General features: G+C 34.9%; 2 protein-coding genes across 4 annotated transcripts; both read left to right on the top strand.

The window, feature by feature from the left end:
* The first annotated feature begins 17108 nt into the window (after positions 1 to 17108).
* LOC113298249 (basic transcription factor 3-like) lies at positions 17109 to 19793 on the top strand. Of its 2 annotated transcripts, XM_026546939.1 has the most exons (6): positions 17109 to 17184; positions 18249 to 18316; positions 18571 to 18719; positions 18803 to 18859; positions 19256 to 19294; positions 19427 to 19793. In XM_026546939.1, the coding sequence occupies exons 2-6, from the start codon at positions 18249 to 18251 to the stop codon at positions 19588 to 19590; spliced, it is 477 nt and encodes a 158-aa protein (XP_026402724.1). In that variant the 5' UTR covers positions 17109 to 17184; the 3' UTR covers positions 19591 to 19793. The 2 variants fall into 2 exon arrangements, with proteins under 2 accessions (XP_026402724.1, XP_026402723.1); XM_026546938.1 differs by lacking the exon at positions 17109 to 17184 and having other exon boundaries at positions 18243 to 18316.
* A 584-nt stretch (positions 19794 to 20377) lies between these two features.
* Positions 20378 to 23255, top strand: LOC113298247 (nascent polypeptide-associated complex subunit beta-like). Of its 2 annotated transcripts, XM_026546937.1 has the most exons (6): positions 20378 to 20529; positions 21426 to 21493; positions 22014 to 22162; positions 22279 to 22335; positions 22639 to 22677; positions 22794 to 23255. In XM_026546937.1, the coding sequence occupies exons 2-6, from the start codon at positions 21426 to 21428 to the stop codon at positions 22967 to 22969; spliced, it is 489 nt and encodes a 162-aa protein (XP_026402722.1). In that variant the 5' UTR covers positions 20378 to 20529; the 3' UTR covers positions 22970 to 23255. The 2 variants fall into 2 exon arrangements, with proteins under 2 accessions (XP_026402722.1, XP_026402721.1); XM_026546936.1 differs by lacking the exon at positions 20378 to 20529 and having other exon boundaries at positions 21420 to 21493.
* Positions 23256 to 23790: the final 535 nt, after the last annotated feature.

Below are 23790 nucleotides of genomic sequence, written 5' to 3'. Positions count from 1 at the left end.
TGGGAGTACTTGGAAAAGACGAAGTTTTCGAGTAATGTTGAAGCACCAAGGAGATCAAGCATGTGGACGAGAAGCTACAAAGTTTTATCTATTTTGTAATCCATATGTATTGATAGTTTTGTCACTAAAATTGACAACGGGGGAGATTGTTAGAGCATTGCTCGGTCGAACTCGCATGCGTTGCTATCTCAAGCATGTTTGTCAATGTTAGTGATCAAAACTATATGTCTTGATTTCTAGTTTACTTATGACTAAGTCTCGGTCTAGGATAGTTAGGAATAGTTGAGCTCCAGACTCCATGGTGATTATCTTACAAAGACGAAGAACTACTCAAGGAACCAGTGGAACTTCATTCGGCCAAAAGGTATGTGGAGACTTGAACTCATCTGTCACTCAAAAGTGTATCTACTCTATCTCCTACTCTTGAGACAAAAGTCGTATAAGTATGATAGTTTTCATACATACACATTTGCTATTTCAAGCTGAGTTTACTCGCCTATATTTTTCTCGAAATATGTGTTGGTAAACTTTTGCTTTAGCCATTTTCATCTTTACCCGTGACGAAAGTCATGATGACGTTTCAATCTTGAAAAAAGCTTTGATGACGATAGTCGATTCTTTATGTCTAACGACTATTATAACTTTATAGAAGAATGTTTCAATGATTGAAATGTAAAGTTGAGATTACGTAACCAACGATGGATATAAGCATATATTGTGTGTTCGCACATTAGTGTATAAATCCATATGTCGGAAACCAAGTGCGTCCATATGTGTGCATGCGGTATTGGAAACCAAAACCAACTCAAATCCGGTAGCTAAGGTACGCATACCCGTACGCGTACCCAAGCTGGTTATAGTTCTCAAATCGGTAGTTTCATGAACTTAAACAATATATCAATAAGGAATGCAATCTTTGCAAACCGTGGCTATATTGTTCATGAATTAATTCAAGTGAATCAAACCGATTTTGTTTCAATTGTGTCTATGTATAAAGATCTAAGCAATTGAACAACTCTTGAACTAGTTATTATGAGCCATTTGAACTAGTTATGAGAAACATGAATACGGTTAATATGAAAGTGCTCATATGGCTAACCATTGGTTAACTATTTGTGAACCAACTAAGTGTACACGTTTAGGTACGGTTACTCAAACATAAATGAATACAATTCATTTGTGTGTATGACAAGCTAAGTTTCGATCTAACGGTTGAAAGCTACTATCTTGGATAAATCAGGTTTTTCATCTAACGGTGAATATTGAATGCTTTGTTACCAAGGTAACTTGGATTGCAAACCCTGATTTGAAAACTATATAAGGGTGACGTCTAGCAACTGGAAAAACTAATCCCCACACCTCCTGTGTGATACTAGTTGGTTTGCTAGAGTCGATTCTTCTTTAACCGTAGGTTTCTTCTCGAGACCCTGTCGGTTAACGACTTAAAGACTTCATTGGGATTGTGAAGCCAGACGAAACTACTTCTCTTGTAGTTGAGTGATCTGATCTTGACATTTTATATCGTACAAGTTCAATTGTAAGATTGACTTGATATTATATCTCCGATAGGGCAAGATAAAAAGAAATCACAAATATCTTCGTCTCATCGTTTGTGATTCCGCAATATCTAGTTTCGCTACCATACGATTTAGATTATTGTGAGGTGATTGATAATACTAGGTTGTTCTTCGGGAATATGAGTCTGGTTTATCAATTGGTTCATGTTCACCTTGATTTTATCAAAAGACGGAACAAAACTTGTAGGTTTATCTGTGGGAGACAGATTTATCTATTATCGTAGACTTTTTTGTGTGATACAAATTTGTTTATTAAAGTCTTCGACTTTGGGTCGTAGCAACTCTTGGTTGTGGGTGAGATCAGCTAAGGGAATCAAGTGCGTAGTATCCTGTTAGGATCAGAGACGTAAGGAGCACAACTGTACGTTGAATCAGTGTGATATTGATTAGGCTTCAACTATAGTCCAAACCGAAGTTAGTTTGTAGTAGGCTTGTATCTGTAGCAGCTTAATACAGTGTGGTGTTCAATCTGGACCAGGTCCCTGGGTTTTTCTGCATTTGCGGTTTCCTCGTCAACAAAATTTATGGTGTCTGTGTTATTTCTATTCCGCATTATATTTTCTTATATAATTGAAATATCATAGGTTGTGCATTTGTATTGATCAATTGTGAAATCCAACCTTTGGTTGTTGATTCGAAATTGATTGATCCTTTTGGATATTGGTCTTTGGTACCATCCAAGTTTATTATCCTCGTATTCGATAAAGACTCGCAAATTCTTATTTGCTTGAGTAAAGATCAAATCAAGTGAGAGAGATATTAACTCCTCGATATACTTTTCTTTAGATTGAGTCTGGCTTTATCGTTGATTCTCTAGAAAGTATATTGGAGTTAATCCATACATATTGTTAATCGAAATATTGGGTGTTGTTATTAGACCCCCGCTTTTTCAATAACTCTTGGATATATTTTCCTTGATTGAGTCTGACTGTCTAGTTGATTCTCTTGGAATTATATTAGATTTGGTCCATATAGATTTCCTAAACGAAATATTGGGTGAGGTTTTTAGACCCCCACTTTTTCAATTGGTATCAGACCAGGCAAACACGTTTAAGACCTTATAAGTCTGTGTTTGTAGCAATCTGATTTCTGTGGATAGATTGTCTCATTTTTACGCACATAAAAAATGTCTTCCAAAGTTTTTGATTACGCCAAATGTCTTGGGCTTACCTCAAAGGATAACTCCTTCGATGATTCTTCCGAATCCCGAGGTATAAAATTTTTGCTATCAGATTCTGATAACATTCGCTCTGATGAGACAATTGACACTATGTCAGAAGCTGAAATGGAACTCACCAAAACGTTAAAAAAATCTGCTGAGATTATTGATTTTAAAGATTCTAAAATAAAATCTCTTGAATAAAAACATGCTTAGCTTATTGATGAACTCGAGAAGTCTCTTGGTCGAGAATGGGAACTCTATAGTATTGTTGAGTCTTTTTCTAACAATATCGAAAAACTTGTTCAAGAAACTACCCTACAGCGTGAAAAAATTAGTGTTCTTGAAGATATTGTTAAAGAAGATTCAATTAGAGAAAAACTTTTTATCGAGACTCATTCATCAGATTTGAACAACATTCATGCTGAAAAGGAAAAACTGGTCGCATCTCTTCTCCTAGCCCGGGAACAGTGCAATTTCTTGAAAAGGGAGAACTCTATCTTAATGAGCAAATCTTCTTCTATGTATTTCTCTAATTCTCACAAGATATTACATTACATGAAGAAAATTAGTCCAGAGGAATCTTCTGTTAAGAGACGTTCACATAACTTGCAGTCTTCCAATAGGGCTATGAGTTTAGAACAGGTTCCTTCCAACGTCTCTCTTTCACGAACATGTTCTTTCTGCTGGAAAAGAAATCATTATGATTCACATTTTTTTATTAAAAAGAAACAAATTTCCGATCTTCAAAATCTACTTATTTTTGCTGTTGACAGGGTGAATTGTCGGACGACATTTACAGTGGATTTCATTCCTGCAGAAAACAAGAATTCTCGTGCACAAGGTTTCCAAAGTCACTCTTCTAGAAATCTCTACAGGAATTGTGTCCCTCATAATGGTGCTAAGTCTTGCGCTACAAATGTACACATTCACAGTGCTAATGAGAATAAGTCTGGTAGATCTAAGTCTAGGAAATGGATTTCTCTAAATCCGGACCCTATGGAACCAATCTCTAGAGGTCCTAATTTTGTACTCAGAAAAATCCTTCTGATGGATACTCAAAAAGGTTTATGTCTTATTCCTCTGGGATAAGAAACAACCGAAGGAAGGTAAAGAATACAAGGCTCAAACATTTATATGGTATTTACAACTCATCTCTCAATGTTCATGGTGGGATTACATCTCACTTAGCTACCTATCTCGAGGTAATTTCATCCTTATATCTAACTTGAGAGTTGCAAGAATGACAATTTCGAGATGCTCAAGTTTTCTATAGGTTACCATCTTTCTTGTGTTTGATTTAGTTGTTTTCTTGTTTTCTGAATGTTGAGTCATTTCTTGACTCCTAGTAACTGGTGTATCTTTTTCATATGCTCTGATTAAATCTTTTAATTATTGAGCTATGAAGGTAAAAGATATCTGAAAACAGAGAGTATTCCCTTATTCTTGGGTCTTTTCGGATCAATTAACCTTTCATAACAGGTCCACGAACGTCCGCGTCTTTCTTGGGAGTTTTAGGGTTTCCATTACAAGGGTGTCCTTCTCTTGTTCGTAAACATATATTATTTTTTCTTCCCTAATAGAAAAAAAATGGAGAACTCCTTAAAACCTCAGGAAGTGGTGAATCTTGAGATGTAAGAAGATATTAAAGGATGCGATTCAGTTCAAGAACTTGTCTTGAAAAAGATGATTGCCGAAAGAGTACACCTCATGGATTGGTGAATCTGTCAAGGATTTAATTCTTTTTCAGAATGACTCTAAGGTCGAATTTGCAAATCTTCAACCGCAAATAAATCATCTCATTGATGGTCAGACCAAAATCCTTGAAAATCAAAAGATCTTGATTCGGAATCAAAAGAAACTCATCGTGGACTGCGTCAAAGCTAGGCTGCTTTCCCGCATTTTTTATCGAAAAGTTAATGTTCTAACCCATGAACATGGAGTCTCTACGGTCAAAAGAATCAAGGATATCAATGATACCTCTTATGTCAAAGTTTTTTCAAAGGTATGAAGTTATCAAAGAAACTTGATCTTCTTAATGTCTAGAAAACTTCTTATGAGGATTTATTCTTATGTTTTAAAAAGGATAACTAGGGTTTCGAATAGCATATATTGTGACTACACATTGCTATTGCCAACAATTTTCATCTTGCAATATTTTTAGATTTATTTATTTAAATTCTAAGTTTATTTGGAAGATAATTTTGCAGTATTAATCTCTATTGGTTTTATATATTGCAAATAATGTTATGGGATACGTGTGTTTACGTCCGTGAACTATGATTATCCCATATATGTCAAAAGTTAAGTTTATTGGGTCATTATGCAAATATTGATGAAAAATAGAATGAATCTTTGAATATTCTGCAGTATTGATCTTTCCCTGATCCACTTCTATGTGAAAGTATTGTATGGCTCCGTAAGTTTTCTTATGTTGAGCATTTCCGATTAAATTAATCATTAAGGTTCCTTTGTGGTTAATTTAGTTGAGTTTTCTGGATACAAATTCATGATTCATGTGATTTGTTGATGTCCAAAGAAATCCTTCTTTTCTTGTAAAAATAAGGTCGCTCTTGTTGTTCTTTCGGGAATGACATTTTATGGGGAAGTGTTCTTAATTAAACTTGTGTTTAATTGCCAAATCTTTGTGGGGAGTGCTGTTGTTGGAATATTGTAGGAGTTTTCTTGTAATTTATAAACTCCTTGATGAATACATTAAGTTTCGACTATGTGAAATCATCGAAACAAAGTTGATGTGTTCTCTTTTAGTCATGAAATATCTCTTTGAGAATTTCATTATGATCCCAATAGTTTTCGTACCTTGCCAATTTATATTAACAAAAAGGGGGAGAATTATTGTGTAGTTCACACTACAAATACATATGGTTTATGAATCATTATGTAAGGAGGAGTGGTTTTCATTTTGAGATGAAGACTAAGGGGGAGTGATAATATCACCGTAGTATTATTGTTAAAGTTGTGATACAATTGAAATTTGATGTTGTGTAATAATACTATGACATTGTATAACAATAATTGAGAACAATTGTTTTCTTATTGTTATGGCTACAGATCTTCAACAACTGATGTTGAGTTGAACACGTTCAGAATCACTAGAGTACTTGGAAGTGACGAAGATTTCGATTAATGTTGAAGAACCAAGGAAATCAAGCATTTGGATGAGAAGCTACAAAGTTTATTTATTTTGTAATCCATATGTATTGATAGTTTTGTCACTAAAATTGACAAACATGGAGATTGTTAGAGCACTGCTCGGTCGAACTCGCAAGCATTTCTATCTCAAGCTTGTTTTTCAAGTTTAGTTGCCAAAAATATAAGTCTTGATTTCTAGTTTACTTATAGTTATGTCTCAGATTAGGATAGAATTTGTAGTTGAGCTTTAGACTTCACGAAGTTCATCGATTGAAGAAGAAGAACTACTAAGGGGATCTTATGGAACTTCATCAACAAAAGGTATGTGAAGACTTGAACTCATCTATCACTCAGAAGTCTATTTCTATTATATTTCCTATTGAGACAAAAGTCGTATAGCTATATAGACTTTACTTTATACACATTTGATATTTCGAGCTGAGTGTAACTCGCTTACATATTTCTCGAAATATGTGTTGGTAAGCTTTCGCTCTAACCAAGTTCATCTTTTATTCTAGACGAAAGTTAAAAGATGATCATGTGAAAATCGGCTGGTAACATCTTACATGATTTGCGTGAGACTGTCATTTGATGTAGACTCGGAATATTTTGTATTGATCATTTGATCACTTGAAAATTGCTTTGAAGCTAATAGTTTGTGTGAGACAATTATTCTCGTCTTCCAAGAATGTTTCAATGATTTAAATTAGAGTTTAGAACAATTAACCTTTGATTGGATATAGCACAGTATGCGTACTTGTATGCTAACTGTTGCAAGTGTATTCCAAGTCCGGGAATTTAGTATGCATACCCGTGTGCGTACTGATTCAATAGTTGAAGTCCGAGAACTATAGCATGCATATCCCTATGCGTACTGATTTCAACTGAGTTCGGTCATGGACGACAATATGCGTAGCCGTTTGCGTACTGGCGAATGAGACCAAGTCCGGGAACTTATGTATGCGTACCCGTTTACATACCTGAGTGGATTAAGTTCTGAAATCGGTTATGTATGTTTACATACTCGTGAACAAACATATTTTAATAATAAGGAATGCAATATTTGCAAACCGTGGCTATAATGTTCATGAACCGATTCAAGTGAATCAAAACTGATTTTTTTTCAATTGTGTCTTGTAAACTTCTATGAGAATATAAACAATTGAAAAACTCTATAACTAGTTTCATTTGAGTCATTTGAATTAGTTGTGATTAAGATGAACAAGGTTGATATGAAAGTTCTCATATGGCTAACTTCGGTTAACTATTGTTGAACCAACCAAGTGTACACGTTTAGGTACGGTTACCTATATCTAAATGAAGGAACATTTCAATTGTATGTAACAAGCTAAGACAATCTAACAATTGAAAGATATTAGTTTGTCTCTAATCAGGTTTTCATCTAACGGTGAATATTAAATGCTTTGTTACCAAGGTAGCATTGATTGCAAACCCTGATTTGAAGACTATAAGGGAGAACTCTAGCAACTGGGAAAACCAATCCCCACACCTCCTGTGTGATACTAGTTGCGACTATAGTCGATTCTCCTTTAACCTAGGTTTTTTATAAAACCATTATAGGTTAACGACTTAAAGACTTCATTGGGATTCTGAAGTCAGACTCAACTATTTTCTCCGTAGTTGCAGTTTTGATCTTACTTTTTTCTATCGTATTGAGTACTATCTTCTCTAAGATTTGCTCGAGATTTAATCTCTGATAGGTAACATAAAAAGTAATCACAAAGCTCTTCGTCTCATTCTTTGTGATTCCACAATATCTTGTTTCGCTACCATACAATAATGATTATTGTAAGGTGATTGATATTACTAGGTTTTTCTTCGGGAATATGAGTTTGGTGTATCAATTGGTTCCTGTTCACCTTGATTTATCAAAAGACGGAACAAAAAACTCGTAGGTATTTCTGTGGGATACAGATTTATCTATTCAATAGACTATTCTATGTGAGACCGGTTTGTTTAACAAGTCTTCGATTTTGGGTCGTAACAACTCTTAGTTGTGGGTGAGATCAGCTAAGGGAATCAAGTGCGTAGAGTCCTGCTGGGATCCAGAGGCGTAAGGAACGCGACTGTACCTTAATCAATGTGAGATTAGTTAGGGCTCAACTACATTCTAGTCTGAAGTTAACTTGTAGTATGCTAGAGTATATAGCGGCTTAGTACCGTGTGGTGTTCAAATCTGGACTAGGTCCCAGGGTTTTTCTGCATTTTAGGTTTCCTCGTTAACAAAATTTCTGGTGTCTGTGTTATTTCTTTTCTGCACTATATTTTCTATATAATTGAAATATCACAGGTTGTGCGTAGTTCAATAAATTAATGAATCCAACCTTTGGTTGTTGATTGAAATTGATTGACGCTTGGATATTGGTCTTTCGTACATCCAAGTTATTTCTCTTATTAATCCGGCTCACAGATTTCTATCTGTTCGATTGCAGATTGATTTGAGAAATTGAGATATAACTCTTGGATATATTTTCCTTAATTGAGTTTGACTGTCTAGTTGATTCTTTTTGGAATTATATTAGAGTTAGTCCATACAGATTGCATAAACGAAATATTGGGTGTGGTTGTTAGACCCCGCTTTTTCAATTGGTATCAGACCAGGTAAAGACGTTTAAGACCTTATAAGTCTGTGTTAATTTGTAGCAATCTGATTTTTGTTGATAGATTGTCTCATTTTTACGCACATAAAAATGTCTTCCAAAGTTTTTGATTACGCCAAATGTCTTGGGCTTACCTCAAAGGATATCTCCTTAGATGATTCTTCCGAATCCCGAGGTAAAAAATTTTTGCTATCAGATTTTGATAACATTCGCTCTGATGAGACAATTGACACTGTCAGAAGCTGAAATGGAACTCACCAGAACGTTAAAAAAATTTGTTGAGATTATTGATTTTCAAGATTCTAAAATAAAATCTCTTTAAGAAAAACATGCTCATCTCATGGATGAACTCGAGAAGTCTCTTGCTCGAGAACGGGAATTCTACATTATTGTTGAGTCTTTCTCTAACAATATCGGAAAATTTGTTCAAGAAACTACCCTACAACGTGAAAAATTAGTGTTCTTGAAGATATTGTTAAAGAAGATTTTGTTAAAGCATTGCTCGGTCAAACTCGCATGCGTTGCTATCTCAAGCAGGTTTGTCAATGTTAGTGATCAAAACTATAAGTCTTGATTTCTAATTTCTAGCCTAATTATAGATGTCTCGGACTATGACATAGATAGTGTAGTTAAGCTTAGATCTCTCGATGTTCATCTCTTGAAGACGAAGCACTACTAAGGGGAGCTTGTGGAACTTCTTCGACAAAAGGTATGTGGAGACTTGAACTTATCTATCACTTGGAAAGTCTATTTCTACTATCTCCTATATTGAGACATAAATCGTGTTACGATATATTTTTCTCTATACACATTTGAGATTTCGATCTGAGTATATCTCGCTTACATATTTATCGAAATATGTGTTGGTAAGCTTTCGCTTCGACCAATTTCATATTATATCATGAGAAAATTGCAGAGTAACATCTTACATGGTTTGTGTGATACAATCATTTGATATAAACTTGGAATGTTTCGATAATGATTATTTCAATATCTTGAAAATTGTTTTGATGCTAATAGTGTGTGAAAACGGCTATTGTCATTACAGAAGAATGTTTTAATGATTGAAATAAAGAGTTGATGATGTAACTATCTTTGGATATAAGCATATATAGTGTGTTCGCACATTAGTGTATAAATCCATAAACCAGAAGCCAAGAGTATGCACATGTGTGTATACGAAATTGGTGAAGGAGACAGGTTAAGTATGCGTACCTGGCGGAAGTTCTTGAACCGAAAATTTCTGTTGAGTTTGGTTTTTGACAAACTCTTAAATAGTCACCTTAAGTATGCGTACCCGTACACATACTGGCGGAGGTTTCTGAACCGAAAATTTCTGCTGAGTTTGGAAACTTTACAAACTCAAAACCGGTTGCTTAAGTACGCATACCCGTACGCATGCTTAAGCTGGTTACTTTGTCAAATCGGTTAGTTCATGGACTTAAACATTTAAATCATAAGGAATGCAATCTTTGCAAACCGTGGCTATAATTTCCATGATTGATTCAAGTTGAATCAAACCGATTTGGTATCAATTGTGTTTTCTAAACAATTGAACAACTCTTTAACTAGTTTCATTTGAGTCATTTGAACTACTTATGGTTAAGATGAATAAGGTTGATACGAGAGTAATCATATGGCTAACCTCGGTTAACTATTTGTGAACCAACCTGGTGTACACGTTTAGGTACGGTTACATAAACCTAAATGAGGGTACATTTCATCTGTGTGTAACAAGCTAAGTTCGATCTAACGGTTGAAAGATATTAGCTTGGTTGAATCAGGTTTTTCATCTAACGGTGAATATTGAATGCTTTGCTACAAAGGTAACTTGGATTGCAAACCCTAATTTGAAAACTATATAAAGGAGAACTCTAGAAACTGGGAAACCTAATCCCCACACCTCCTGTGTGTTACTAGTTGCATGACCAGAGTCGATTCTCCTTTAACCTTAGGTTTCTTCTCGAGACCCTGTAGGTTAACGACTTGAAAACTTCATTGGGAAGCGAAGCCAGACCCAACTATTCTCTTTGTAGTTGCGTGATCTGATCTTGTTGTTTCTATCGCGTTGAGTGCAATTGAAATAATTGGCTCGAGATTTTATATCTCCGATAGGCAAGATAGAAAAGTAATCACAAAAAAAATTCGTCTCATCGTTTGTGATTCCACAATAACTTGTTTCGCTAGTCGATTAAGTTTATTGTGAGGTGATTGATAATACTATGCTGTTCTTCGGGAATATAAGTATGGTTTATTAATTGGTTCCTGTTCACCTTGATTTATCAAAAGACGAAACAAAAACTCTTGGGTATTTCTGTGGGAGACATATTTATTCAATCCTATAGACTTTTTTGTGTGAGACAGTTTGTCTATCAAGTCTCCAACTTTGGAGTCGTAAAAACTCTTGGTTGTGGGTGAGATCAACTAAGGGAATCAAGTGCTTAGTATCCTGCTGGGATCAGAGACGTAAGGAGCTCAACTGTACCTTGAATCAGTGTGAGATTGATTAGGGTTTAACTACAGTCCAGTCCAAAGTTAATTGGTAGTAGGCTAGTGTCTGTAACGGCTTAATACAGTGTGGTGTGCAATCTGGACTAGGTCCCGAGGTTTTTCTGCATTTGCGGTTTCCTCGTTAACAAAATTCTGGTGTCTGTGTTATTTCTTTTCTGCATTATATTTTGTTATATAATTGAAATATCACAGGTTGTGCGTTAAGAACAATCAATTAGAATATCCAACCTTTGGTTGTTGATTTACATTGATTGACACTTGAATATTGGTATTTGGTACCATTCAAGTAACTCCTCTTATATTCAATCAGGTTCATAGATTTCTATTTGTTGATTGCGGATTGAATTAAGAGTTAGAGATATTAAACTCTTTGATATACTTTATTCTAGATTGAGTCTGACTGTCTAGTTGATTCTCTAGAAAGTGTATTGGAGTAAGTCCCCTCAGATTTCCAAACGAATTATTGGTTGTGGTTGTTAGACCCCTGCATTATCAATTGGTATCAGAGCAGGCAAACACATTAAAGACCTCATAAGTCTGTGTTTGTAGCAATCTGTGTTCTGAGGACCTAAGAAGTATCTCTTTAGATAACTCATATTATATGTCTTCCGAAAGTTCGGATTATGCCAAAAGTCTTGGGTGTGCCACAAAGGATAACTCCTTAGTAGATTCTTCTGAATCCCGAGGGAAAAACAAGATTTGTGGAATTGTGTCAGAATACGAAATGGAACTCACCAGATCGTTAAAAAAATCTGCTGATATCATTGATGTTCAAGTCTCTGAAATTATGACTCTTGAAGAAAAAAATGATTTTCTTATTGATGAATTTGAGAAATCTCTTGAAAGGGAACGTGAACTCTACCTCTTCATTGAATCTCTCTCTAACGACATCAAAAAACTGGTTCAAGAAACTACTCTACAGCGTGAAAAGATTAGTACTCTTGAAGATACTGTTAGAGAAGACTCTGTTAGAGAAAAGCGTTTGATCAAGGCTCTTTCATCAGAAATAAACAGCTATCGCGTTGAAAAAGAAAAACTTGTTGCATCTCTTCGAATTGCCCAAGAACAGTGTAACGCCTTGAAAAAGAAAAACTCTATTTTGATGATTAAGTCATCTTCTACACCTTCTCCTGATACTCACAACGTATTACCTGGTGTAAAAAAAAATTCCTACAAGGAAGTACCTACTGAGAATTACTTGCAAAATGTGCAAATGAAGGATGAAGTTTTGGGTAAAGGCAATCATATCTCAAATCCACGATGTTGTTCTTTCTGTGGGAAAAGGAATCACTACGCTCTTCCTTGTTTTATCAAAAGGAAACAGATTTCTAATCTTCATAATTTGCTTCTTTCTACTGTCAATGGAGTAAACCGTCTGACGACATCTACAGTGAGTTTCTTACCTTATAAAAATGATCTCTTGTCTAGAAATCATCACAGGCTACATGTTCCTCATTATGGTGTAAACTCTCGTGCCAGTATGTTTGTAAGAACAAATCCGATAAGTCTAGATCAAAAAGAAAGAAATCTTCCAAATTCCCTATCCTGGAACCGATTTCTAGAGGTCCTAGACTCAGTCCTCAGAAAAATCCTTCAGTTGGACTATTGAAAAGGTTTATGATAAATTCTTCTGGAATACATTATAATCAATGGAAAGGAGGTAACACACAAGTAAAACACTCAAAAAACTTGTACAACCCTTCTCCCATGTTTCGTAGTGAGATCACTTCTTACTCTTTTACCTAACTCTAGGTAACCTCATCCTTGAATCTATCTTGAGGGGTACAAGTGTTAGAGCATAGCTCGGTCAACCTCGCATGCGTTGCTATCTCAAGCATGTTTGTCAATGTTAGTGATCAAAACTATAAGTCTTGATTTATAGCCTACATAGCTAAGTCTCGGACTAGGATAGAAAAGTGTAGTTGAGCTCAAGGACTTCATGGCGATTCATCATACAACGACGAAGATCTATACAAGGAACCGTGGAACTTCATTAACAAAAAGGTATGTGGAGACTTGAACTTATCTATCACTCAAAAGTCTATCTTATATCTCCTACTTCTTATGAGACAAAAGTCGTATGCTATATAGACTAGATCATACACATTTGACATTTCGAGCCGAGCATTCCTTGCTTATCTTTTATCTCGAAATCGTGTATTGGTAAAGCGTTTCGCTTTGATCAAGTTTATCTTCGCGAAAGTCATGAAAAGTTTCAATCACTTTGAGAATTGCTCTGACGTGAATCAGTTTGTGAATAACGGCTACATAGCGTCCTCTGAGAATGTCTCAATTATTGAAATGAGAGTTTAGATTACATAACCATGTATTCCTTGAACCGAAGTTTTCGAACTTTGTTGATAAAGAGAAATCGGGAGGATTATGGAATTGGCTTGCCAAGTCCGCGAACCTTATTCGCAGACTCAGTCCGCGAACTGTCGGAAGTTCTCGACCGAGAATTTCTGCTGGGATTTTCCAAATACTCGTTTGTGTGCTAAGTCCGCGAACTGGCGGAAGTTCTCTTTCCGAGAATTTCTGCTGAGTTTGGAAAACTCATCCGATTAACTTAAGTCCGCGAACTTGTTTGTGAATTTAAGAGGTTATGATCTAAAGATATGCTCTGAACATGAAACCTTAAATTACTAAGGAATGCTTTATGCAAAACGTGGCTATAATGTTCATGAGCCGATTCAATCGAATCGAATCATCTTTGATTCAATTGTGTCTTGTGTAGTTACATAAGATCTCATAACAAATGTTCTTAAGCTTAGCAAATTTTGGAGAACGATTATCAAGATAAACTTGACTCGAAATTTTTGTTATGCATGTAATGTCTAATTTAGTCATGCAACAATGTCTCATAGATAGAAAGGTGAAAACTTGAGAAATAGGTAGTTCATTATTCACTTACCCTTTGTTGATGAAGTTCTTCAAAAGCTTCAAACAGTAGAACGCAGTGATGTCTGGTACTCAACTACACACTTATATCCTAGTCCGAGACTTGACTAAATGTAGACTAGAAATCAAGATATAGTTTTGATCAACTAAATTTGATAACAAGCATGAGATAACAACACTTGTGAGTTCGACCGACCAATGCTCTAACAGATACGTCTTCAGGTTCTTCATCAGTAACAAGAGCGAGTCTCAACATTTATATATTCCCATTTTAACCTAACAAAGTTGAATCTAGTAATAAAACAAGGAGCTTCGGGTTTTTGAACTAAAATATGGCAACCAACTTGACATACCAACGCTTGGTGGGTTCAACCGAGCAATGCTCTAAAAAAGTCTGTTGATATTAACCTCAAACTGAAGGATGATGTGTTTGTTGATGCACATACGTTTTCATGTTCTTCGTGAGTTACAAGAGCGGGTCTCAACATTTCTATGTTCCTAATCTAACCCAACGGATTTGACTCTAGTAATATGACAATCAAACTCGACATACCAACGCTTGGTGTGTTCATCCGGGTGATGCTCTAACAAATTTGTATAACAATAATAAGCTTTATCAAATATCATGTAACTTTATTATTTAGACAAAAGCTTTTAAGCCTTCTTGTGAAGATTCTGGGCGAAATTAATCTTTTGTCTAAGATTTTTACATGTGCGTTGGTAATGACCATTCTGGCCAGAAAACATACACATCGAGACCGCAGTACATGAGCCTGCTCTGATACCAATTGAAAATGAGAGGGTACCTAGTACATCATCAACTGTTTCGCTTGATAGAACAATGAACATGCAGTTTACTTTAAACAACTAAAAGGAAACTTTAAATGTTGAAAAGTAAAAAAAACACGCAAGAACTCTGTTAACTAAAAAACTACAATCTTGTAGAAAAACCCTAGAACCTCGTCCAGCTTAAACACCACATTGTATTAAATCGTGTTAGAGCATTGTCTATCGAACTTACCAAGCGTTGGTATGTCAATTTTGGTGTTAGCGCTTGACTAGCTGGCTTTGCACTATTCAATAAAGGGTACAAACACAAATCAAGCAGCTTCCAGTTTTGGAACTATTAATTGTTCAAGTACCATAACCGGCAAGCATTATATACCTAGTCGATTACAATAGATTTTAATTCTGAAAACGAAGTTGGATTAGGTTCAAATTTGTATAATAAGTGTTCAACACTATGAATTGTAATGTTAGAGAGTATCTTCCTCGTTTTTTATGGAAAAAAAGGTGTTCAACACTACAATTGACAAGTTATTCTTAAGTATTTTTGATATTTATAGTTAAATATTTTAAAGTCTACATGGAATCCACAAAGTGTTATTCAATTTCCAGCCAGGTGAAAGAGTAAACTAAGTAAGCTAACCGATTTGAATTTTGTGTTCTTCAAACATTGTGTTCTTCAAACAAAGTGCATAAAACAAATTGTATAATCATTTTGAAGTAAACTAGATTAGATTTTGTATAATGTAAGGTAACATTCAGAAATAAAAAATAATTTGATATTTTTTCAGATAATAGGACACCCATGTGCCAGTACCTTAGATGGCAATAACCCAAAAGTTAAAAAAAAAAACAACCCTTAAAATTGTTGTTTGAAATTGAACAACTGTCCTGTATATAACATGAGTTATCACAATTGTCAGGTTTGGTTTTGTAAGTATTTTCTTATTTTTTGGTCTCTCAACATACTTATACAAGAATTTTCTTATTGTACGGTGTCTCAGATCAAACACTAATTTTGGAAAAAAATGTAAGTATCAAACAGTAAGCAATCCTTATATATTCTTATATAATTCCAGGATGAGAAATTGTCTAATGTCTTCTTCATTTTTCCAGCATTTTCCCCATGTCATATCATGGAAAATAACCTGAGTTAATTCCATTTAACAAATAAATGGATTTTCATTTTTATCAATTATCAGATCGGGAAACATTATCACAATCTGCAACTTTATCATCTCAAATTAAAGTATGGATGCAAAGGGCTCCCTCCATCAAGTAGCATGCGTAACAATAACTCTCCACTTAGCTAAACGTATTCACATAAGCACTCCCTGTTCTCAAGGTCTCCATGTAATTTTTTCATTGAATGAAAAACCTTATCGATACCAAGTCCTTGTTTAAACTAACCGGAGTAGTAATATTCAAAGAGTAAGTATTCAAATTATACATAGTTGTCATATAAATAATGTAAGAAAGTAATTAGAGATTGTATTCATTTCTTTTTCAGCATTTGAATAATTAGTAAGTAGTTGAATTTGCTATTCTAGCTGAAATATCCTCCGTAGTAATTATATGTGAGAACCAAATGAATTTGCAAAAGTTTTTTTTTGTCTTTAAATGTTTTTGTTTAATATACAACATTGATAAATGTTTCAGTACATATTTTTCGATATGCGACAATCTATGTTAGCAGATTTTTGAACTTCAAACAGATACATTTTTCTTAAAACAAAATCCAAATCAAATGATGGAAGAACTTTTGCAGGCCTAGCACTATGACTTCCACGAGGCGTGTATTGGAATTATTAAAAATTAGTACAAAGGAATATAAATATATTAAGGATCCGCGACAATTTTTTTCCACGAAGATACATTGTCATAGTTGTTCTTAAATTATCTCACCATTACAACGCCAATTTCCTTATAAAACCTAAACGTCAATGAATTTATAACTTTTTTTTTGTTGGTGATATGTCCTTTACAAAGAAATTCCAAACCTCATCACCAACCATTTTCAGTTTCGACTATTTATTTTTAATGGTCAAAGGTTTCAGATTGTGCACATTTTTATTATGAATATTTAGCTTTGTAGGAGGAACATATCATATTTTTTTTGTATTGTATTGTATTGTGAAGCATGAACATATCAAAACAAAACTAGCTTCAAATTTGTTATAAGAAATTTGTTTATTTTTATAGTGTATATTTTATTTTGAAGCATAGAAAATTGTTAAATGGAACCTCCATATTTTTTCTAAAATCTTTTTCTTTTGAAAGAAATAATTATATTTGGATTAAAAATATTCGTATAGGGACAAAACAGTAATATATACAAGTGAACGAGGATATTATTGGAAATGAAAGTAATAGGTATAAAATTTCGTTAGTCATACAAGATGCATCTTCCAAAACCCTCATATTTCTACCCCCTTTCACTCCAGTCTCCACGACACAAAAGAAAAAACCCTAAAGAAAGGTATCATCCTAAAATCGCTCTCTGTCTAAAATGTCATTCCTTTTTTTAGTTTAGTTGGTTTCATAATCTTATTATGTTTCTTGATTTGCACTTCCTTATGAATGGCTTTTGATTTTTTTAGTCTTTAGGGTTTTATTTCATTATCTGATACTGTGGTTTTCTTCTTTCATTTATGTCGAAAACTGTTTTCTAAATTGGGGGTTTTAATTAAAGTTTAGTATCAGTGTTCTGTGGGTATCGTATGTGTAAGTTTATCTTGATTGAACTTTTAGGGTATATTTACTTTCGATTTATTATTGTATTTTGAGTATCGTTTCTTTTTTCTTGTGTGGTTGAGATTCATGCCTAGTAAGTGATGATGCCTCTTTATAAGTTTGTTTTTCTTTTTGTTCGATAATTTGCTTGTGTCATTTGAGCTAGAAATGTCTGGATATGGTTTGAGTTACTGTATGGGTCTTGGAGGGGATTAGTAGTACTTATGGGCAGTCTGAGCTTGTATTTTGGCACTAAACCTGCTGGTTTGCGTGATGTCTGAGAAAATTAAAATAGTGTTCACAATGTATGTTTTTTCTGTTAATTAGATGAAAAATTTGTGATATTCCACTATAAATATGTTAGATGTTGGACTCCAGCTAGATTAAGGAGTTCATCTAATTTTAGATTTCCCCACTTCTTTTCTGGTTTGATTGATCAATTTGATCTAAGGGTGTTTATGTCTCTAAATATAACTAGTGGTGCTTTCATTGCTGTTGATAATGTCCTCTCCTGGCTATGAAGTTTTCTGTCATTTGGCTTACCTTCTTTTACCCTAGTTCTTTATCTTAAGCATTTTCCAAGTTTTTTTTATTTTTGTTGCATTTGAACATACATATCATGTGTCTTTCGCCATAAGTCACACTATGATTTGAACATACATTTGTGAAAAGGCGTCTACCTGTGCTTGTTTACTTTTGGGGGTCCTGTAATTGATTTTTGTATCTCTGTTTTGTCAGAATTTCGAAAAGCTCTATTTTTCAGATATACAAGTCGTTAATTTTACTGATTCAATGTTATGTTTGATGCAGATGAATAGGGATAAGCTCATGAAGATGGCTGGTGCCGTGCGCACTGGTGGAAAGGGTAGTGTACGAAGGTTTTTTTTTTTCTTTTGGTTTCTCTCTTGTTTTTTGTTTTTCAAAAGTTGTGATATTTTTCTTTCAAATTGCTTATATATGTGTCTTGTGAGGAATTGCGATTGAAAATATTTGCTATAGATTCATGTAGACTGTAGCAAATGGAAGTGAACTTCATGTTTTCTTCACTTTCCTCCAATTTGCTTGTCTTGTTTTTTAAATACCCGTGTGCTCATTAATTCTGTTGTACTGTTCTTTTGCTCTTAAATAACAGAAAGAAGAAGGCTGTACACAAAACTGCCACCACAGATGACAAAAGGCTCCAGAGCACTCTAAAGAGAGTAGGTGTGAATGCGATCCCAGCTATTGAGGAAGTCAACATTTTCAAGGATGATTCAGTTATCCAATTTTTGAACCCTAAAGGTAACGAAAGGTCTCCCAGCAGTAATCAACTTTGTTGCTTTGATTCCTGGTATTTGTTATAACATATATTGCTTTCTGTTCAGTTCAAGCCTCAATCGCTGCAAACACATGGGTTGTTAGTGGATCTCCTCAAACAAAAAGTAACCTCTTTGTTCTTTTTCTTTACTCACTTGTATGCTTTCCTTCTGTTTATTTGGTTGACATCTATGTCTATTATTCTCATCTATCTATATCTATGTGTATGACAATTCTTGTACTCCACCGTGATTGTTGCGTTGTTGCCAATCAGTGCATCAGTCGTAAGCAAGCCCCACTAACGAATGCATCACTAGTCGTATGATCCTCTGATTTTTCACTTTCTTATTCATTGTTTTATTGTTGGTTATGCAAATGTGAGGTTTTTTTTTATATATTCATTTATTATAGTGCTGTATAGTGCATGAATGTTGTGTTATATCCTTTGAGTGACGAAATATTCGAACTCCTGATTTCCTGCCAACATTTGATCACCTAACACTTGTACTTTTGTGACACAGAATTGCAAGATATCCTCCCTGGAATCATCAACCAATTGGGTAAGTTTAGCTACATCTATATGACATTTCTTTTCTATGTTCTTATTTGCTTATGAGTTTAAGTTGGGACAGTTTAAATCTTGTAATGGCATCTCGGGATCTTGTCTGAAGATGGTCTTAATTTGTTTGCAGGGCCTGATAACTTGGACAACCTAAGAAAGCTTGCAGAGCAATTCAAGAAACAAGGAGCAGGTGCAGCAGCAGCAGCAGCTCAAGAGGATGATGACGACGATGTCCCTGAGCTAGTAGCTGGAGAGACATTTGAAGCAGCTGCTGAAGAGGCTAAAACTGCATAGATATTCGAACCAAGCTTTGTCTACAAATATTTTTGTTTTGATAAATCGATTTTCGTAGTGATTTTCTCAATGCTGTTTTATCTTTATTGCTTTTCATATTTGTGTCTTGACATGTTATATTTTAGTGTTATTGGACAAACATTGTTGAGAAAAGCTTAGTCTGCTTATATTTCTTTGGTTGGTTCTTTCCAACTGTTTCTCCATTTGAACCTTCAAATTACACAACCCAACATCCTGCTATCTCATTTCCCCCTGGAGTGGTGTTTTTGAGAAAGGTCCAAGATGGAAAATAAATATTGGACCCTCTTTGGTGGTGCATCTTTTGTGGTTCACTTTCCATCAGGCAACATAACCTCTCCTTGTTTTTTATTGCACGGTAGTTCCTTTCTTATTAGGTATAAAGATCTGCAGTTTCTTATTAGGTATATGGATAAATAAATGTTTCGACTAAATAAATTGTTTGATGAGGACATGTTTAGTTATTTTCTGTGTAGATACTATGTAAATTGTTCTATCACTTTAATTAATGTTCGCATATAAATGATGTGGTGGCTGGATGTTCAAAAAAGAATCCATGTTTTGTTGATTAGGATCAAATTATATGCGGTATGATCATCACCTTGCCCCAATCTTATGCCATATAGTTGGGCAACAGAACTCTCTGCGGATTGAAAACAAAAATGACTCGCATCGTAACATTTCTCGGGTGCAAAAATTCTTATTCATTTTTCCCGAGGCTTGAATCCAGAACTACAAAAGAACCAGAACCAAAAATTATACAGAACCGGAACCAAATTCTAGATTGAAATAGGGCAATAATGGAATTTTCATGATTAGGTTTATATATATACTTACAATATCAGTGTGAGCTAGCTCTGTTGCGGCGTACCAAACAAACCCATCGCTCTTTCGTTATCCACAAAACAAAAACCTTCCAAGGTATTGTTATCGTTCATCTTTAGGGTTTTCAAATCTGTTGTTGATTTGTTTTCTCCACGAAATGAAGTTTAGATTTGTTTCCTTTCCTAGGGTTTGCTGTTGATTAGGATTGAGATTAGTTTTGATGTTAGGGTTTTGTGGCTTTGGTTGAAAGGGTTTATGATTTGTTAAGGGTTTTTTGATCTTCCTTCTTTAAAGGCTATTGTATTATGTTTTCAATGAATCGATTGATAATATGATTTTTAGTTATGTTATTTTGTTGGCGTGTGCTTGATTATATGCATATTAGATGAGATTGAGTGTGCTGGTTCTCAGTGTAACAATAGAGGTACTCTTTAAAAGAAAAGTTTTCTTGGATTTGATTAGATATTCCATTTGTTTGTGAGATACTGTATCTTCAATGGGAAGGTTAGTGAATCAGTTGCTAAGTTTTTCTATTGTTTAGCCACAGGGTAAGTCCATTAGAATACAACTATAGTTGCTTTCAATGATAGCATATTTACTTTCATTTGTTGAATCGCCTTGTATGTATGTTTATCCGTAAATTTATATTTCTGCCATCTAGTTTGAGAATTAGTATCAAAAATTAACACGACAGGTGATACTTGTTTATCATTATCACAATGAGTTTCATGTAGGGTTCCCATATCATAAAACAATGATCCTAATTCCTAGAAAGTGAGTACTGAAAAATGTGCACATTTATTTTCTCACCATCCAAAGTTTGTAACGAATAGCGTTTGTGTCAAATAGACGAAGGATAAGATTCAGTCTTTCAGGGATGATCAATCCCAGTGTGTTGATTGTAATTATGTACTGTTTAACTGTAGTTTAATGTTCAATTTGATCCATTAAAAACTTGCCAGGTTCCCTGATGTTCTCTTGTGTAAATGCAGATGAATATAGAGAAGCTCCAGAAGATGGCTGGTGCCGTGCGCACTGGTGGAAAGGGAAGCGTTAGAAGGTCTACTGAATTCTTCTCTTGTTTTCCTTTCTCCTTATTGCTTTTATATCCATAGGTTCCCTAAAGTCATTTTTTTAATTCAAGCATAGTTGCTATGCTTTCATGTTTTCCTATCAAATGTGATAATTTATAACATTACAGATTGGTGTCTGTGTATCTTTCCATTTATCAAATGTGATAAATATATACACATGTGATTGTCACCTTTAACCCTTAATAGATCTATTTTTACCTTGGTTTATCTGCGGGGGTAGTAGGAATGACGTGGTTGCAGAGCCTTTTACTCGTGAAATCGTTTTTCTACAGGTTCTTATAGTTGATCCCCCCTAGTTGTGGGATGGCTTGTATATTGTCGATTACTACTCTATTCCATAACAAAATTTAAGCCCCAGGAAGAAAAGTGTGTTAGTCTGTGCATTAACTTTGTTTTTGAATCTCATCTGCAAGGTTCTCCATCTTTTCTCCCTTATAACCATTATTTTAAAATTATCTGGTTGTGACTTTTATTTTATATTGGCAGAAAGAAGAAGGCTGTACACAAGACCACAACCACAGATGATAAAAGGCTTCAAAGCACTCTTAAAAGAATAGGTGTTAATGCCATTCCAGCCATTGAGGAGGTCAATATTTTCAAGGACGATGTAGTCATCCAGTTCCAAAACCCTAAAGGTATAAATATAATGAGTCTTAGGATTCAGTTAGCGGACAGTTCTTTTTTAGTTAGTATTGGCAGGCTTTCATGATTCTGTGTGTTATACTAAGCAATGAATTTATGTCTCTTTCAGTTCAAGCTTCAATTGCTGCCAACACATGGGTTGTTAGTGGATCTCCTCAAACAAAGAGTAAGCTCCTCCAGTATCATTGTTTAGCTTTCTAGCACGAGAATGTTTTTCTTCTTTATGTGAATGTTTAATGCACCAACAGTATTTGTTCAGTTTGTGGATCATATACTAGGTCACGAGTGCCCTAAGTTCCCATTTCGGACATCTATTTCTACGCTTAATCAAGTGATTAGATATACAAGTTATTCTGGTGCTTCTCTGTGGTTTAGCAGTACCATGGACCATCATTGCTGTGTTTCGCATGTCCATTCCATTGTTGTTTGGAAAACTTACTCGGTTACAAACTTTTTTTGTGTATTCCAGAATTGCAAGATCTTTTACCTGGAATTATCAACCAATTGGGTAAGTTTTCCTTTGTTCATTTCCGTGTTTTCTTGTGCATTTCCAAATATCATTGTTGGTACTGGTGCTTGGTGTTTAAACAACGGTATGCCCTATACTTGGTGTTACTTTTTCAGGACCCGATAACTTGGACAACTTGAGGAAGCTTGCAGAACAATTCCAGAAGCAGATGCCTGGTGGTGCAGGTGCCATTCCTGGAACAATCCCTGAGGAGGATGACGATGATGTGCCAGAGCTTGTGGCTGGAGAGACATTCGAAGCCGCAGCCGACGAGCAAAAAGCAGCTTCCTAGATATTGTAAGGGAGAGCTAAAATACTATATCCCTACAATTTCGGTTTTTTGACATATCTATTGTCTTGAAATTTTTAGTGTTCTCTACTGCCTGGTTTTTTTTTCCTCTTAGGCTCTCCCCTCCTTTCTCTTCGTAGCCATCAACCATGTTCATTGGAAAAACCCTGTTGAATAGAGTTTACACCCTTGAGCATTACATGTAACTGTCCTGTTTGAAGATTTAATCTGTCATTATTGCAAATTTTCTTATGCATTTGCACTTTATTGTGAACTCTTTTTTCTATCAGAAGTTGTTCCCATGACATATTAGTTTAACGACGAAGTACAAGATTCGGCGATGCAGAAGCCTAACATGAAAGTCCATATAGTTTATTAGCTTTTTGGATAAATAAAGTAGATAATTTGGTAATGAAGGTTAGCAGAAATATTGTTAGTAAGAAAATCCGATGGACCTATAATCTCTTACCTGCAGGTTCACATCTTACGTCTCTGTAATGGATTATGTACTGCGTCTGCGTGTAAATTGTAGTAGATGGAACTCCACATGGGAAGGAGTGAGAAAGAAAGGAACTCTCTCGAATTCATCCCCCTCCTTAAAATCAAGGAGAGCCAGGGAGTCGGGGTCATGCATCAATAAAGTTCAATTACATTTGACGAAAATAAATAAATTGATGAGCCCTTCCGTACGAGGCCTTCATGACCAAGATTTAGAATTTGGTAGTTTTAGCAGTGGACACGCACATGAAAAACATAGCAGCATGGTTCGAACTTGGAACTTAGAAAAGCTAAAGAAAATGCTGCTACATTCGTCTCCTCTATTT

Source organism: Papaver somniferum, chromosome 7, assembly GCF_003573695.1.
Source record: "Papaver somniferum cultivar HN1 chromosome 7, ASM357369v1, whole genome shotgun sequence".
In the NCBI taxonomy this organism is placed as follows: domain Eukaryota; kingdom Viridiplantae; phylum Streptophyta; class Magnoliopsida; order Ranunculales; family Papaveraceae; genus Papaver; species Papaver somniferum.
The sequence above is the reverse complement of the archived record's forward strand: the minus strand, read 5'-3'. Positions and strand labels throughout refer to the sequence as shown.